Source organism: Desmodus rotundus, chromosome 2 (genome assembly GCF_022682495.2).
Source record: "Desmodus rotundus isolate HL8 chromosome 2, HLdesRot8A.1, whole genome shotgun sequence".
NCBI lineage: Eukaryota > Metazoa > Chordata > Mammalia > Chiroptera > Phyllostomidae > Desmodus > Desmodus rotundus.
Window position 1 is genome coordinate 91,513,723 of NC_071388.1, and position 18,395 is coordinate 91,532,117.

Consider the following 18,395-nt stretch of genomic DNA (forward strand, 5'->3'; position numbering starts at 1 on the left):
TGGAAGCAAAATAACATGCTATTAAACAATGAATGGGTCAAAAAAGAGATCAAGAAAGAAATCAAAAGATACCTTGAGACAAATGAAAATGAGGACACAACAATCCAAAATCTGGGGGACACTGGGAAAGAAATACTAAGAGGAAATTGTTAGCTTTGCAGGCCTATTTCAAGAAACAAAAAAAAAGCTCAAACAATCTGACTTCACACTTAAAGGAACTTGAGAAAGAAAAACAAAAAAAACCTAAAGACACTAGAAGGCAGAAATAATAATATCAAAGCAAAAATAAACAAAATAGAGTCTAAAACAAAATTATATAAAAGATCAATGAATCTAAGAGCTGGTTCTTTGCAAAGATAAACAAGATGGACAAACCTTTAACCAGACAGAAAAATGAAACTAGACCACCTTCCACACACAAGAAAAAAATCATAATGGATTACAGATTTAAATTTTAGATTCAAAACCATAAAAATTCTAGAAGAAAACATAGTAAAATTTCAGACATTGCTTGTAGCACTATTTTATCTGATATATCTCCTCAGGCAAAGGAAACAAAAAAAATATAAACAAATGGGACTATATCAAATTAAAAAGTTTTTTTCACAGCAAAGGAAACCATCAACAAAATACACAGATAACCCACGGAATGGGAGAACATATTTGCCCATACATCTGATAAGGGTTTAATATCCAGAATTTATAAAGTACTTGTAAAACTCAACACCAAAAGAACCAAACAAACAATCCAATTAAAAGTTGTAAGAGTACCTGAATAGACACTTCTCTAAAGGGGACATACACATGGCCAACAGACATGAAAAAATGCTCAGTGACACTAATCATCATAGAAAATGCAAATTAAAACTACAATGAGATACCACTTCACATCAGTCAGAATGCCTATCACCTATAAATCAACAAACAAGCGCTGTTGAGGATGTGGAGAAAGGAGAACCCTTCTGTACTGCTGGTGAAATGCAGATTGGTGCAGCCACTGTGGAAAGCAGTATGGAGTTTCCTCAAAAAATTCAAAATGAATCTGCCTTTTGACCTAGCAATCCCCCTTCTGGGAATATATCTGAAGAAATCCAAAACACTACTTTGAAAGAACATAAGCACCCCTGTGTTCATTTCAGCATTATTTAAACAATCATGAAGATATGGTAGAAAGACAAGTGTCCATCAGTAGATGAGTAGATAAAACAACCATGGGACATTTACACAATGGAATACTACTCGGCCATAAAAAGAAGAAAAGTTAGCCTTTGAGACAGCATGGATGGACCTGGAGAACATTATGCTAACTGAGACAAGCCTGTCAGAGAAAGACAAATACCATGTGATTTCACTTGTGTGTGGAATCTAATGAACAAACTGAACTAACAAGCAAAATAGAGACAGACTCATAGATAGAGAGCAGATGATAGCTCTGTGAGGGTGGGTGTGGAAGGGATGGAGGGGTTGAGCGAGAAGGAAAAAGGACTCATGGACATGGACCACAGTGTGGTGATTGTGGGGGGTTGGGAGTGTTGGGGGGATAAATTATAATGGAAAAAATACAATAAAAGTGTATTTGAGGGTTTTTGTGTTGATTGCTAAGGAATTACAGTATACATCTTAACTTTTTACAGTATATTTCAGATTACTAACTTAATTCTGCTTAAAGTATTGAACTTCTGCCCCAGCATAGCTCCATTATCTCTCCCCTCCATTTGTGCTATTGTCATATATATTGCACCTATTTGTCTCATAGACCCATCAATAATACAGCATTATAATTATTGCCTTATAGATTCATATGTCTCTTAAAGATGTTAAGAGAGAAACTGGAAAATAGATTTGTATGCTTTTATGTTTACCAACATATGTTCACTTCTGGTGCTCTTCACTTCTTGCGTATTTGAGTTACCATATTGTGTTATTTCTTTGTAGTCCGAAGGATTTCCTTTATTCTTTTAGGTAGTTCTGCTGTCTCTATTGTTTTGTTTAATTTTTAAAATTTTTTAATATTTATTTTTATTTTTTTAAAGATTTTATTTATTTACTTGTAGAGAGAGGGGAAGGGAAGGAGAAAGAGGAGAGAAACATCAATGTGTGGTTGCGTCTTGTGCACCCCCTACTGGGGACCTGGCCTGCAACCCAGGCATGTGTCCTAGACTGGAAATAGAACCAGTGACCCTTTGGTTCGAAGACCTGCGCTCAATCCACTGAGCTACACCAGCCAGGGCTCTATTGTTTTTTAATAAGTCAGCCATTAAACATACTGTTTTATACCTGTATGCATGAATAATTTCTTTCTTGCTGCTTTCAAGTTCTCCTGTATCTGTAAACAATTTACCTGGACATGTCTAAGTATGAATCTCTTTCCTTTACTCTAATTGGGATTCACTGAGCTTCTTTGATCTATAGGTTAATGTTTTTCATCACATTTTGAAAGTTTTGACCATTTCTGCAAATGTTTTTCTGCCTCTTTTATTCCTTCTGATGCTCCCATTACATGTATTTTGAATCATATAATGTTGTCCCACAGATCTGTCTTCATTTTCTACACTTTTTTTGTTCTTGAAATTAGATAATTTTCACCAGTCTGTCTTTAAGTTCACTAATTCTTTTTTTTTTACCATTTGACTCTTTTTTTGAACCCCTCTGGTGAATTTTTTTTTATGTTAGTGATTGTAGTTTTCAACTCCAGAATTTCCCCTTTTTCTTTAAAAAAAAGCTATTTGTTGAAATTCTCTACTTGTTGAGTCATTGTTGTCATACTTTAGTTCTTTAAGCATGGTTAGCTTTTTGAACATATTTATAATAACTTCCTTGATGTCTTTGTCTGCTAAATCTTGTACCTGGGGTCCCTGAGTCTATTGCTTGCTTTTTTCTTTCCTTTTTTTTGAGCCACATGGTTTTTTTTTTGGTTTTTGTATGTTTTATAATTTTTTGATAATTATACTATTTTGATAATATATTGTAGCAACTGTGGATTCTGATTACATCCTCTCTGCCCCTAAAGCTTGTCACCGTAGATTTTTGTTTAATAACACAGCTAGAGTAAATCCGTGAAGTTGGTTTACCCTGTGGCTAATGGGGACAGATACCTCTACTCTGTTTATTGTTGTTATCATTTTTATTTTTAAGGATGGCTTCCTAGTGGTCACCTTTAGGCCAGACAGTGAATGGTCAAAATTTGTGCACAAATATAGACAGCCAGTAAGACTTTTCTTTCTGCTGACAGATCTGTGTGGGTTGGGGAATGCATTCAAAGTTCAGACCATTTTCAAGTTTGTCTCAGTTTTTATCTTACCCTGAGACTTACTGTGTCTCTAGCCAGGAATGTGTAGGTAATTTGGGATCTCTCTAGTCTGCTACATATGCACGCAGCCTCTGTTCAACCAGAAATACAATGAATATTTATAAAGCCCACCTATGGCTGTCTTTCTTTTCAAGATCTCTTTGTTAAATCCCCCAGTCTGCTTGTTTCTTGCCCGTATCAGGACTACAGTCTCACAATTTTCCATTTCACTTCTGGGCATAGGTTTTCTGCGTTTCACTTTGAGTACACCCAGCCCGCTCTCTCAGCAAAGCCGCTAGTTCTCACGGTCTGTTCTGCCCTGGTAGAACTACAACACTGATTGAACTCCCAGGGGAGGAAGAGTAGTGGAGGCTGGGTAAGGAAATGGGGCCACAGACTTCTGCTGCGTCCAAGTTCGGTGGAGTTTCATGAACAAATATTTTTGAGTTTGTATGCCTTTGGTCAGCTTCCTATTATTTTGAGGTGATCGTTTTTGACCGTTTTTTTTTTCTAGGTATAAATTTGCTTTTGCAGAGAGGATTTGCCAAGCTCCTTACTCCATCATGCTGGTAGCTTCCTTTTGGTGTTTTTTGAAATGTTTATTTATGTGGTTTTTCTATACAAAGACACATAAAATACTGTATAAAAAGCATATTATTTTAAAGATCATTTTAAATTTATTTTCTAAGGTGCTACATTTCAGTTCATTTAATGAAGATTATAATTAAACAAAAATTTAATCTTTTTATTGTTACAGATTTCAAGTTCCACCTATAAAGACAGGAATGAGGAATACAAAAGACAGTTCATACATCTACCTGATACAGAGAAGCTGATAGCAGGTAAAAAAGACAGGAAGTTGCAAAAAACCATTTTACCACCTTATTATCAAATTGGAACTGATGAGTGACAGTATTGTAGAAAATTTCAGCCTTTGTGCTAGACAAAAAATATTTTTCCATGTAAGCAGCATGTTATTATTCATAATTACACAATGTAAAATTAAGTTGTAATTTGGAGAGGGGAGATTTCTATTTAGAAAAATACTAAGTACTGGCTAAGAAAATAGAACCAAAGGGAAATGATTTGTCACTATTTCTACTTGTGTTTGTTTCAAATGGTTTTGTAAGGAAAATTTAAATTTGATATTCAGTATATATTATCTTTCCCCAGATAAAAGATACTCCTTAACATGTTGTAGAACAATTTTATAAAATTTTCTAGGGCTATATCGTTATTCATGTAATCTTTTTAAAGTATTTTTTATTGATTATGCTATTATAGTTTTCCCAATTTTTCCCCCTTTATCCCCCTTCTGCCCTGCCCCTTGAACCCTCCACCATTCTCCCCACCTTAGTTCATGTCCATGGGTTCTACATATAATTTCTTTGAGTCCTCTGTTTCCTATACCATTTTTTATCTCTCCCCATCTATTTTATGCCTACTAATTATGCTTCTTCTTCCCTGTACCTTTTCCCCCATTCCTCCCTTCCCCCTCCCCCCTGAAATCCCTCCATGTGATGTCCATTTCTTTGATTCTGTTCAAGTTCTGGTTGTTTGCTTAGTTTTTGTTTTTCTTTTCTTTTAGGTTCATTTGTTGATAGTTGTGTTTGTTGTCATTTTACTGTTTGTATTTTTGATCTTCTTTTTCTTAGATAAGTCCCTTTCACATTTCATATACTAAGGGCTCAGTGATGATGAACTCCTTTAAGTTGACCTTATCTGGGAAGCACTTTATCTGCCCTTCCATTCTAAATAATAGCTTTGCTGGATAGAGCAATCTTGGATGTAGGTCCTTGCATTTCACAACTTCAAATACTTCTTTCCAGCCCCTTCTTGCCTGCAAGATTTCTTTTGAGAAATCAGCTGATAGCCTTATGGGCACTCCTTTGTCAGCACCATATTTTTCAGACTATAAGATGCACCCCCCAAATTTGGGAGGAGAATGGGGGTGCATCTTATAGTCCGAATGTAGCTTACCTGGCTCACTGGCAGGGGTGGGGGGGCTGGGGGGGCAGTGGAGTAGGGTCACAGGAAGCAGGAGCAGGGTTGCCACTGCAGGAAGCTGGTGGGGGCAGGAGTGGGGTGATGCTGCAGGCCCTGGGCTGGGAGGAGGGGTGTCCCTGAGGTGCGAAGCCAGGGAGGCAGGAGCCGAGTCCCCGCTGGGACATACTATAGTGCTGGAGGCGAGGGTACAGGCGGTGCAGGCACGGTAGGAGAAGAAAGCCTACAGTGCCAGTACGTGCTTCCATCACATAACTGGTGTGTCCTCCATTAATATTAACATAGGCAAATTCCACTGCTGGGTCACCTGTCAATGTGGCCCTGCAGCTGTTGCAAAACTACAACTCCCATCATGCTTGGGCAGGTTGGGATGATGGGAGCTGTAATTTGGCAACAGCTGCAGAGCCACACAGGTTGTGCAAAACTGCTGTCCCCACACAAGAGTGTTGCACAACCTGTGGCCCTCCAGCAGCAGATCCCCCATAACAGTGTCAGCAGCAGATCCCCCCATAACAGTGTCAGCAGCAGATCCCCCCATAACAGTGTCAGCAGCAGATCCCCCCATAACAGTGTCAGCAGCAGATCCCCCAAAGCAGTGTCAGCAGCAGATCTCCCCATAACAGTGCGTCATCCACTGATGTTCTCAGCTGCAGCGCCCCCATAACTATGAAGGACAGACACAGTGCTGATAGTTCTGTCATTACTGTATTTTGTTGTAGAAAGAGACGATAGTGTACCATAGTCTCCTGCTGAATCTACCATAATTGTGGAAAGATGTCAAAGCAGAAAAGGATTTCTGCTTTAAAGGATGTTATTAAATATTTTACCACATTTTTTGCTTCAAAAATTTTTTCCCTATTTTCCTCCTCTAAAACCTAGGTGCGTCTTATGGTCCAGTGCGTCTTATAGTCTGAAAAATCCGGTAACTGTCTATATTTCATTTTGGGTATCCTTCATTTGTTTTTTTCATTTTTCAACCAAGCTCAATCAGTTCTGTGAGCATTTTGATTACCAGGGCTTTAAATTCTCCATCAGATAGGTTGGCTATCTCCTCATTGCTTAGTTCTCTTTCTGAGATTTTGCTCTGTTCTTTCATTTGGGCCATATTTCTTTGTCTTGGCGCACCTGATAAGTTGTAAGGGGGCTGGGCCTTAGGTGTTCACCAGGGTGGGGCAACCCTCTGTGCTGCGTGTGGTACTGCCTGTGGGGGAGGGGCCAGAGAGGGAACACTGTGGCTGGCCTGCTCCTCTGTAGCGCACTTTTCAGCTGACTCTAGAGTGAGACTGGGACTTCATGCTGTGGCAACTGCTGTAGTCCACAGTCAGCTCTGAGTCTCAGTTTCCCCTTAAATCAGCCCTGCCCTTACAGTCCGCCACCTTACCGCTGTTTTACTGAGTCAGGCTGCCTTACCAGTCTGGTTGATCTGGTTGACTTTTTCTTTAATTCCTTGGTTGTTGGAGTTCCATGCAGTTTGATTTTCTAGCGCTTCTGGTTGTTTATTGATTTTAGATTGGTTGTTATCCTTCTTTTGGTTGTGTAAGAAAGTGAAGGGTTTCTACCTATGCCTCCATCATGGCCAGAACCCACCAAAGTCTTTATTCATGTAATGTTTCAGATAGATTTTTTGGAAACAGATTTTAAGAGGAAAATTTAGTCATTTTTCTTACAAAAGTGATTTATTTTTAATCTAAGCTTAATATAGATACTTTATAATCAAAATATGGAACTGTGTTTTACATTTAGTATATACTTTATTTAAATAATTTATTCAGAGAAATTTCTCAGATTTCTGATACTGTTGGTCAGTATTCAACTCAATGTAGCTAAACTTGTAGATAGCTAAGTGCTTTAAAGCCTAGTATTTTAAACATTTTAATAATGAATTAAAGCAACTGTTAATAACATTTAAAAGTATTACATCCTCATGATACAATGTTCAAATACTACAAGAGAGCTTTGGTGAAAAGAGTAGGGCCCTTTCAATGTCTTATGGCTGGGGAGAGAGAGACCTGTGTCAAGAGGCTCCCTCCCCTGACTAAGTTCTTGTTTTGCTTGCAAGAGAATAATTCAGGTGAGGCACAAACACTTATAGTGGAAATGAGGTAGCAAGTTTATTTATACAATTGAGCAAAAGTCTACAAGTGGGCACTCAGGTAATCTGATTGCTCCGACTATTGGGTTTCAGGGTTATAAACCTTATTCAGCTTCTAGGTATGCCCCACCCCCTTCTTCTGAACCTTGGGAAAAACATACAGCTACAAAGCCTTTCTTTTCAGTTAGCAAAGGTTCTTTGTCTTAGTGAAATTGTTACAGAGGCTCCAGTTCCCACCACAGAGTCTCAAGGTCTACCTCCTGTGCTGTTGTTCCCACTTTGATGTTCAGAACAGTTGACAATCCTAGTAAGATTGTTACAGAAGCCCCTTTTCTCAGCTCAGTATCAGGGACTCTCCCCTCCTCCTGTGCTATTTTGCTTGCAATGCTAGGACTGGCAATCTTATCAAACAGAGTTTAGGACTGCTGAGTTAATTGGTGAGATATGTCTTTCTTATACTTCTAAGCTTCCTGTATTACCGTAAGCTGTTTGCTAGATTGCAGTGGTGAGGGCCCTGCCTCTATTTTCCCTCTGGCCTCTCATTCCTAGGTGCTAGCTAACAAATGAAGATCACTCCAACGTACTTATTGGGTGATAATCACCCAGATATTACTTTTAGTAATTTCTTACAGATATTTCCAGAAATTTTCTGTATACACGGTGGAGCAAAAGTAGGTTTAATTTGTTTCTATGGAAAATAATACAATAATTAATAAATGATAATACAAGAATAAGTTGTGTTTTGCATACGCACAATTGTAAAACTACTTTTGCCTACCCTGTATATTTCAAGGGGGAATATATATATATATTTCTAAGAGAACTGTGCTTACTGTTTGAATCTTATTTAGAGCCTTTTCTGTTAGCACTACATATGGATCCACTTCATTCTTTTAATGGTTGCTTAATTTTTATTTGAATGAATTTTTGTACCATAATTTATTCAACATAACCCCTATTAATGGACATTTTGATTGCTTCTTGTCTTTTACTATTACCACTAATGTTACACTGAATCTTCTTGTACATGTTTTATCACATATGTGCATATATTGTAGGATACATTTTATGAAGTAAATTGTGGCAAAGCAGTAATGAGCATTTAAAAAATTTACTGTTGCCAAATTATCCTCCAAAAGGGTTGAACCGGTTTTTCTTCTCATCAGCAGTGTTTGTAAGTACCTGTTTTGGCCACACCTCAGGAACTTGGCTTCAGCAAAATTTGGTAGATAGAAATGGTACATAATCATTGTTTAACTATGCATTTCTTTAATTATGAAGAAGGTTGATGATCTATTTATATGTGTATAAACTATGTGTATTTCTTTTTCTGTGAAGTTTGCTCTTCATAAACTTTGCTCATTTTTCTAGTGGTTGTTCATTTTTCTTAATTCAAAGTAGCTTGTTAGATGTTTAAAATATTAGCTATTTTCCATGAGTGTTGCAAATGTTTCTTGCCATTTGTCACTTGAAATCAAATACTTTATGTGGAAACTTTCATAAATATATCATATTCATCATTGCTTTATTGAAAGAAATTAATCTGATGACATAGTGATGTATAAAACATTAAAGCCATATAGAAAAGTATAAATAAATTAATCATTGGGGATCCTACCACCTATAGATAATTTTGGTTAACATTTTGTGGATGGCTTTCTAGATTTTTTTTTCAGTGTGTATCTTTGCTTTTCATGTAGAAAATCTCAGATAATCTCATTAACTCTCAGATAATCTATATTTAATGAGTGAGTTTAGTAAGGTCACAGGACTGAAAGTTAATTGAAGGTAAAAGAAAGAATCATATTAATACATACTGGCAGTGAACATTTGGAGTTTGAATTTCATAAATGCCATTTACATGAGAACCTCCCAATAATGAAGTACTTAGGTATAAATCTAACAAATGTGCAGGCTCTCTGTGCTTATAACTGAAACATTGATAAAAGGAGAACCAATAAATGTTTTTGTATCAGAAGATTCAATATTGTTAGTATCTCAAATCCCTCAAGTGAAAATCCCAGCAAGCTTTTTCTTTTTCTTTTTTTTAAATTGTATTTGATAGCAGCTTTTTTTATTGGTTACAAAACCTAAGCCCATTTATAAAACTGGGAGTATGTTTAGAAGCCTCTATTGAAAGAATGTTTTAGTCTTTTTAAACTGAGTTTTAAATAATAAAAATAATGTAATTTTTCAACCCTGTTTTGAAAACTTAAGAGTACAATCATATGTAATACTTAGTTTCCTTATCTATGAAATGGCATACATATGTCTATGCTACTTGATGCTAATGTTCACTTATGTTAGTTTGCACTTAAAACACAAGAGGAAATGGGAATTGGCACATTAGAGAACCAATTTAATCTCAATGTGTGCAAAATTTAAAAGGTAATACTGTCAGTAAGTATGGAGAATCCAGAAGAAACTAAACTGGAGGGGATATGATTCACACTATCAAGAAAATTTGGACTTTAAGGGTTTCACTGAAGTTTGTGACCTTGATTAGCTTTGACCCTGTTATTTCCTACTTTTAGTGAACACCGGTTTCAAAAATTTAGACTACAGTGTCTGAACAGGGTGCAGTTACCATATGAAGCTTTAACTCAAAATTTGGATAAAGAAAAAAGGCATAATGAACTTCAGCTCAATTTTATGTGCACAAGAGTTGAAAAATCTGAGCCACCTTAAAGAGAAATTGATTCTAAAGTTTATAAAACCTATAAACAATCAGAGGCCAAACCACTGTTACAACATTCTCTAGCAAGTAAACTTCTTGCAGTTTAAACATACAATTGTATCCACTTCACATACAAGACAAAACTCACTTTTAAAGTAGCTCCACCTTGGCAGATATATATATTTGTAATGAATGCACACAGTGCTATGTGTTGTTTATCAGTGAGAACACCCCAGCTGATTCACAAAGCTCCAAATCTGTCCCATCATTGTCACAGTAAGCACCCCGCCCCCCACAATCAAGTAACTAAATTAGTTTAGATTTTCTATTTCTTCACATCAATGCATTGGAAAATTATACCCAGTAAACAATAGCAATACAACTATTTCTGTGACAGCACAAATTATTCAGTTGTAAACATTTCAAATTCATATTCTTTTATTAATAACAGGGTCAGACAATTTACCAAAAGCAGTGACTACATAGTAATACCAGGTTTTGAAGAAATGCTGAAAGACCACTGCAAATCAGATTTATATTAAATAACTGTAGATTATTCCTCTACACAGATCCTGTCTGAATCTTTCAGTATGTGAATATGCTCTTAGAGTAAGATCTGAATTAACTTTTCCAGTGTGCAAACAATGAAGTTTTATGGCACTTCTTATTAATTGCTGGTTTTTCCCAGTGAGCTTTTTCACAGATATTAACAGACTGATTCTAAGATTTATATGGAAAAGCAAAAAAAAAAATTAGAATGGGAAAAACAATTTTGAAAAAGAAGAACAAAACTGGAGGATACACTCTACTTGATTTCAGGACTTATTATGAAGCGAGACAGTATGAGATTTGCCAAAGGAAAATAGTTATATAAATAGAACAGAAAAAAAGCCCACATAAAAATTCATACAAATATTGTGAACTGATTTTTGACAAAGGTTCACATTCAATGGAGAAAGGCTAGTTTTTTCAATGAATGGTGCAAGAGGGTTATTATGTTCTTAAAAAGATTCACACACACCTCAAAGGAGCTGAGAAAGTATTTATAAGTTTTCTAAAGAAGGGAATGAGGATCCTTTTCCCCTTTTTACACCAGGGAAAATTAATTTTTTTCTTTTTCAACTTGTATGTACTCTTACAATGGTCTCAGGTAAAAAGAAAAAATAACATGAAACATGTAAAGTACAAAAAATGAGAATGGTTATCTTTTATAATTTAAATAATAAATCTGAAAACCAAATCCCAAAAATGTTCTAAGGTCTTTTTTGCAATGTTTGCATTATTGGGCTCCCCAATATGATTGCTGCTAGCAAAGAATATTTTTGAATATGTATTTTGTGAAAACTTACGTAACACATTCTTTTAACTCACTGTCATCTCCTGTATGGACAGATATGCCTAAATTCTTTGGTAGAACTAAGTAGTAAGTCTTGTTTATTTAAATATGTGCATACTACTTACTGTGAAGGCTTACTCTAGAAATATATATGGATGGTTCATTCCATCTGTATTCCCATATCACATGGTATATATTTCCACTATATCCCTTGTTATATAATAATTATTAAAATAATCTTTGAGTTGGGGCCATTTGATTATGCCAAAATTGATCATGTAATAGTAAGTTGATGTAACATAGGTATCAAATTGGCCTGTGTTGCTTTTGAATTTACTTAATTTTATTCTCACTTTCTAAACAGTTATAAAGTTGTAAAAATCCATAAAATGATTTTTGATAAATGTTACTTTCTTACTTCCATTTTATATGAATATGAATGAGATTGTTAACATGACTCAGATCAGGTAGAATATTGCTTACTAAAATGCTGATAATGCATGCTTGTTTATTAGTAAGGGAATTGGGAGAAAAATAGTAAAATCTCTCTGCTTTTAAAAAATTTTGGTCATTTCTTGTATGGAATATATTGCTAGAAAGCTATTTCATAAAAATTAAATTTTATTGAGGTGCAAGTTTATTAAAATAAAATACACCTGTTTTTGAGAAACCATTTTAAAACCACTGAAAAAGGTCTGTCAATCTATATTAGTCTTCAGTTAAAGTAATCCAGTCAGTTGCTGTAGCTTTGAACATGGTTAATGTAAAGTAATGCAGTAGTTCTCATAGTGTGGTCCACAGGCCAGTGATGTTGGCAGCGCCTAGGAGCCTGTTTGACATGAAAACCCTTCACCTCACCCCAGACATTTAATCAGAAACTCTGAGGGAGGGGCCTAGTAATCTGTGTTTTAGTAAGTCTACCAGATATTTTTCTGATGTAAAATTTTAGAAGTATTAAATTAATAAAATGTTTCAGTGGTTTGGATAAAAATTTCAGGACACCTCAAGGTGCCCTTTAGCCCAATCCCTGTTTTAGAGAGCTGTGCTAGTAAATGAGTAACTCATTCTTCTTAATTATTTACTAGAATTTTTTGTTTGGTGACATCTCAGTTTTGTTTTGCTGAAGGAAGCATTTTGAAAGAGCACATTCCTTTGTTCAATTTTCTGTATTGGCTTAGAATTTTAACATGTCTAAATTTAAATATTTTGAGGTTGACAATCTTCATAACTTTTTTCCTAAAATTGCTAATCACTGTGTATAGTTTTAAAATTTATTGGTTTAACTAAATCTCAAAGCAGCCCTTTATATCTTGTATTATTGATAATTTAGCAATACTATTTACATTATCGAAAGAGACAGATCTTAATCTTAGAAGCTTGGTATTAACTTGTTGATAGGCAGTGGCATTTACCAGCACAGCCTTGATTTTGACAAAATTGATTTTGCCAAAAAAGCTTGAATATATATGCTTTTGACTGACAAAGTCATATCTTATGTGACAGGCTGTCCGAATGTTATGTGTGTGTGTTAATGTAGAACACGAACTCCCACATGTCTTTAGCTTTAAAACAAACTAAAATTTTTGGAGTTATCCTTGTTTCCTCCTTCACCCTTTTCCAACATCTAATTAATCACCAATTCCCCATCAACACTCTCTCTCAATATCTTTGAATCTAACTACTTCTTTCTGTGAATACTGTCATCTCCTGGGCTGAGCCACCATCAGTTTTCCCCTGGATTTCTAGCTGAATTATCCGAGTCCATTTTCTCTGTGTGGATAAAGTGGTCTTTAATGAGATACTACTGATCATGCCCCTTCCAGTTAAAACTCATCAGTGGGTTCTCATCAAGAATATGTCTTCCTATGCCTGAGACACCTTACATGATCCAGCTTGTCCAGCTTCTCTGGGCCAGAGATCTCTCTTTGTGTGGTTGCTTAATGTGCCGTGTTTCTTTCTACCCTGGGGCCTTTGCTCACACCATGCCCTCATGGCCAGCTGACCCTTTATTGACTGATCTTTAGATCTCAGTTTAAAGATTACTTTTTCTAAAAAACTTTTCCTGGTATACTTTCTCCCTGCCCAATCCTCCATACTGTATGCCTTGTTATATTCTCTTACAGCTTTCTCTACACGTTGCTCATTGTACTTATAAATGTATTTGTTTATTATATGCCTTCCCCTCTAGACTGTGTTCCATGAGGGTAACGTCCTTTTCTGGTAGCCCTAGTGCATGGTGCAGGAAGAATAATAAGTGAATGAGTGAATGAAAGAATGAATGAGTGAACTAATGAATGAAGAGTGATGACTTCCCACGTACTAAAGTAGTATAAGATTTATGAAGTTGCCATATTTTTGTGACTAAGCTGTTCCTTGTTTTTGTGTACATAGATTATGCTTGTGCTCTTCAGAGGGACATTTTGCTTCAGGGACGACTATACCTTTCAGAAAACTGGCTATGTTTCCATAGCAACATCTTCAGATGGGAAACTACAGTAAGACATATTTTGATTTGATTTGTTAATACAGGTAATTTCATAGACAGAAATGTACGCAGGCCTCCTAAAAGCAATGTACTTCATTAATTTTTTATTTTTTATTGAAGTTACTGGGGTGACATTCATTAATAAAATTGTGTTTCAGGTATACAGTTCTACAGTATATCATCTGTATAGTGTATTATGTGTTTACCACCCTCAGTCTTCTCCTTCTATCACCGCTTATCCTTCCTAAAGTAAATTTACATATATTTGTATATCCATACTTGTATATGTGTTAACACAGTGTATGTATTGTAGAAGTGTGTAATCTATTTTTCTTAATACATTGAGCTCCGTTTTTATATACGTAATACAGTTGGAGAAAGATTTCAGATTGAAAAAAGCTTGAATATATATGCTTTTGACTGACAAAGTCATATCTTATGTGACAGGCTGTCCGAATGTTATGTGTGTGTGTTAATGTAGAACACGAACTCCCACATGTCTTTTCACACTTCACCCTAACGTTAGAGAGATAGGAATTGATGCGGGAGATTACCGGAGGGAAGAAAGTCTGACTGTAAAACTTACCCTGTTTTTCTCACAGAATGCAAGCATATAATTAATATCATTACCTCCTTTAGGTTTTTCTGGTATCGATTAGATCAGGCTAATACTTGGAATTGGTGTTATATGTATTATGAAAAAATCCATTTTGTGATTTTTCATTTTTTGTGTGTTTAGATTTCTATTGCTTTAAAGAATATAACCTTCATGACCAAGGAGAAAACTGCTCGACTTATCCCAAATGCTATCCAGATTGCTACAGAGGGTGAAAAGGTGAAAAACTTTTCTACCTTTGCCTTATTACATAATGTGGAGGAAATCTGCCTCAGTGTTGGGAGTATAAGCAATTCTTCTTGGAGTTAGGAATATCTAATCGAGAACATTGAATATCCTACTAGATTTCTGTATACTTAAATACTTATTGATGATTAACTTTAAATGACTGCTCATATTTTTGTACTTTAAAGACAACTTTCTCTCATATTATCATTTTTTCTTTATGAGAAGTAGAGTAAGCATTAGCAAATCATGCTTATTACTTCTAACTCCTTAATAATTCCATAATTGTTTTTCATGCACAATAGCAACTAATAAAAACAAGTGGTTCTAGCAAATGGAGGTTTGGGTAGCTTACAAGTAACACATGATCACTGTAATATTTTCAGGATGGCGGTCATCTGTACCTGCCATCATTTTTTTTATCCACCTGCAATATCTGCCATTTCTTAGTGGGGTTGTATGAAGAATCTTTTTTTACCCATCTAAAAAATTAATTAGGGCTTTGTGTGTGACATTAGAAGCATAATGTTGAGAAAGAAAAGGAAACAGGAAGGAAAAAAAGGAAAGTATGGAAGGGAAGGAAGAGGAAGGAGGGAAATGAAAAAATAAAGAAAAAGGAGAGATAGAAGCAGGGACAGAAATGCTCTCATGACATTGAATCATTGTAATACTTTGAATCTTGTAGTTTTCTTAAATGCACTTTGTTTTATTTTTAAATAATCCTCTCCTTACACAGCACTTGCATGTCTAGTACAAAGAACTTTTCCTTTCTGAACTTTTTGAAAGTAAATTGTTACTCTACAGCCTCATCACCCCAGACATCAACCCACATATTCTAGTGTGTATGTCCCACAAAGACGTCCTCTGCACGACCACAACATAAGAATCAAAATCAAGAAATCAACATTGATCATTACCCTGTTCAGTCCTCAAACCTTCTTCAACTCCCAATAATATCCTTTGTTACAAATGGACCCAGGTCAGAAATACATATTACATTAAGTTGCCATACTCTTTAATTTCTTTATTCTAGAACAGTACCTTAGTCTTTCCTTGGCTTTTGTGCCCTCGACACTTTAGGAAATAACAGTTGAGTTATTTTATAGGATGTCCCTCAGTTGTGTTTGTCTATTATTTCTTTGTGATTAAATTTAGCTTATGAAGTTTTGGCAGAAATAACGTGGAAGTGATGCTCTGTTCTTTCTGTTGCGTCCTATCAGATGACACACCATTCACTTTGTGCCAATACTAGTGATACTCGCCTTGATCACCTCATTAAGGTGGTGTCTGCCAGACTATAAAGCTAGTCTATTTTCTTTTGTAACAGTAATTTGTGGCAAGCTACTTTGAAACTAGGTAAATATCTATTCCTCATGAAACTTTACATTTTTCATTTATTTACTTACATCAGTATGATCTCATAGTTTCTTGTTTTATTCAATGAGTTGTAATCCATTACTATCATTATTTATTTTGATTCTAAAATTGTCACAAAATTGGCCAATGGGAGCCCCCGCCCAAGCTAAATCTGCTGTCCTTTTGACTATTCTCAGCATTGTTTGAGCATTTCCTTGCTTTTTAGCACAAGATGTTACAGATTTTTCCTGCTCAGCCCTGGAATCAGTCGTATCTCCAAAGAGTCCTGGTTTCTTTTAGGGTAGATGGATATTTAGAAGCCAGTGTGTTCATTGCAATTGAGGTGTCATTGTTCCTGAGACCTCTGAGTGGGCAGAACAAGGTATATATAATGTATATATAATTGCATCCCCATATACACAACGCACACATGTACACCCACATATGCATCAACGTTTATCTGCCTATCTACCTATCTAGCTACCTATCTACCATAAACCAGAGTTCTCACCAATACCTGTAATTGCTACTCAGCACCATAACCACAGGGTTCATTTTTGTTTTTTCCCTTTCATATTTGTAACTCCCTTCCCTGACTGTGAGAAACCAGGCCACCATTATCCTTAACATGCTTACTTGTTTTATCATTTGGCCTGCATGTAACCAGTCTTCATGTCCTCTGCCACTCCTCCACCACACGGATGCCCTTTTATCCAGCTTGGTTTCCGACCCTTCGAGTCGCCCATCCCACCACAACACGGATGCTGTCTCCTTATGAAGCCTCTCCTCGCCCTGCATGCCAAGCACCTTCCCTGTGTGCACCTTGCCCTACGCCAGGTCACCCCTCCACAGGGATGCTTTCCATTCTCTGCTTGTGCTGTGATACTCTGTGCCAGTCCGTCACTTCGGTCACCCTTCTCACCCTGCTTAGGCTCGGACTCCCCAGCTCAGAATCACCCTCCATCTCACCATGCTGTCCTCACCTACTCTGGCTCTGATACGCCTTTCAGGCTGCCCTGTGTGTGGCCACATTCTTCACCATGCCTGGGCTTTGACACTCACACCAGCCTATCCATTTACATGGGCACCCCCCCGGGTTCTGATTCATGCCCCTCACCTTGTTTTTGTTTTAACACTGTGCTCCAGATCACTCCTGTTTGTGGAATCTCCGCTCACCCACTCGGGCTCTGACACCCTGCACAGGGCAACCCTTCAGTGTGGACTACCTCCACGTTCTTTTCTGGCCCCTGCTTTGGGCTACTGAAGCTCTTCTACCTCTACCCTCACCTCTAGGAGAGATGCCTACTTTACTCTGTTCCACCAACACCTTTAGGGCTGAACTGTTCGGGAGGGAAGAAGAACTAAAATAAACTTACTTTTAATTTTACAATTAATTCATCATTTCCTCTGTCACTCCTCTGCCATGCTTAAAAAACTGTGACAATTCTTAAACATCTTTTTTTATGCCTATAACTCCCAACACCACTGCTTTTTTTTTAGAGGAAAACACTGTCATCAGTTTGGTGTGTATTTTTCAGGCCTTCTTTTGTTTCTCTCTCTATATTCATATATATATATATATATATATATAAATATGGAAATATTTATGTGTGTATATATATAAAAACATATAGTTTTGCTGTGTTTTTAAAATAAATACCCCTTTATACATGCTGGTCTTCAGGTCCCGTTAAAAAAGAACCTAATGTTACCTCGTGGAGTCACAGGTTAGCACATACAGATAGACCTATCTTTGTTTATTTACATGCTGTGTAGTATTCCATAGAATGGATTTACCATGTTTTCCTTGACCATTAGTTCATTTCCAGTGTTTTGTTATTACAGATGATGCTGCAGTGAATGGCCTAATGATGCCTTAAGCGCACGTGTGACTATTTCCCATCTATGTAGTGGAATTTCGGTATTTTAATGATAACAACTAGCATTTACTGAACATGACTTGTTCTAGTCACTGTGTTAAGTTCTTTACATATATTTCCTCATTTAATTCTCACAAAATTTGCTACTCTAATTATTCTCATTTTGTAGATAAGGAAACTAAAGAAAAGAAAAGTGATCTAAAGTCATAGGCCTAAGTAGTAGAGCCGGGAAATGAACCCAGGGAGTTGAATTGCAGAGACCCTGGTTCTCACCACCTCACAATAGTGATCCAGTGGTCTCTTTTTCCATCATCACGGGAAAATATCTGCACTACTAAAGATTCATGTGTTGTATGTATTGAAGGAGGGTGAATCATAGTACTTCCAGTTGTTTTAGGTTCTAGCATAGGTCCTGTGCCCCAGCAGCTTGGATAT

General features: G+C 36.4%; 1 protein-coding gene across 4 annotated transcripts in view; it reads left to right on the forward strand.

Moving 5' to 3' along the window:
* The window catches only part of GRAMD1C (GRAM domain containing 1C), a 96,203-nt gene that overhangs the window by 23,609 nt on the left and 54,199 nt on the right, over positions 1-18,395 (forward strand). For all 4 annotated transcript variants that reach the window (XM_024578040.3, XM_053918365.1, XM_053918366.1 and 1 more), the window contains 3 exons: positions 4,047-4,131; positions 13,790-13,893; positions 14,623-14,718. In XM_024578040.3, the coding sequence (XP_024433808.2) occupies positions 4,047-4,131; positions 13,790-13,893; positions 14,623-14,718 (285 nt within the window). The remainder of the gene's footprint in view (positions 1-4,046; positions 4,132-13,789; positions 13,894-14,622; positions 14,719-18,395) is intronic.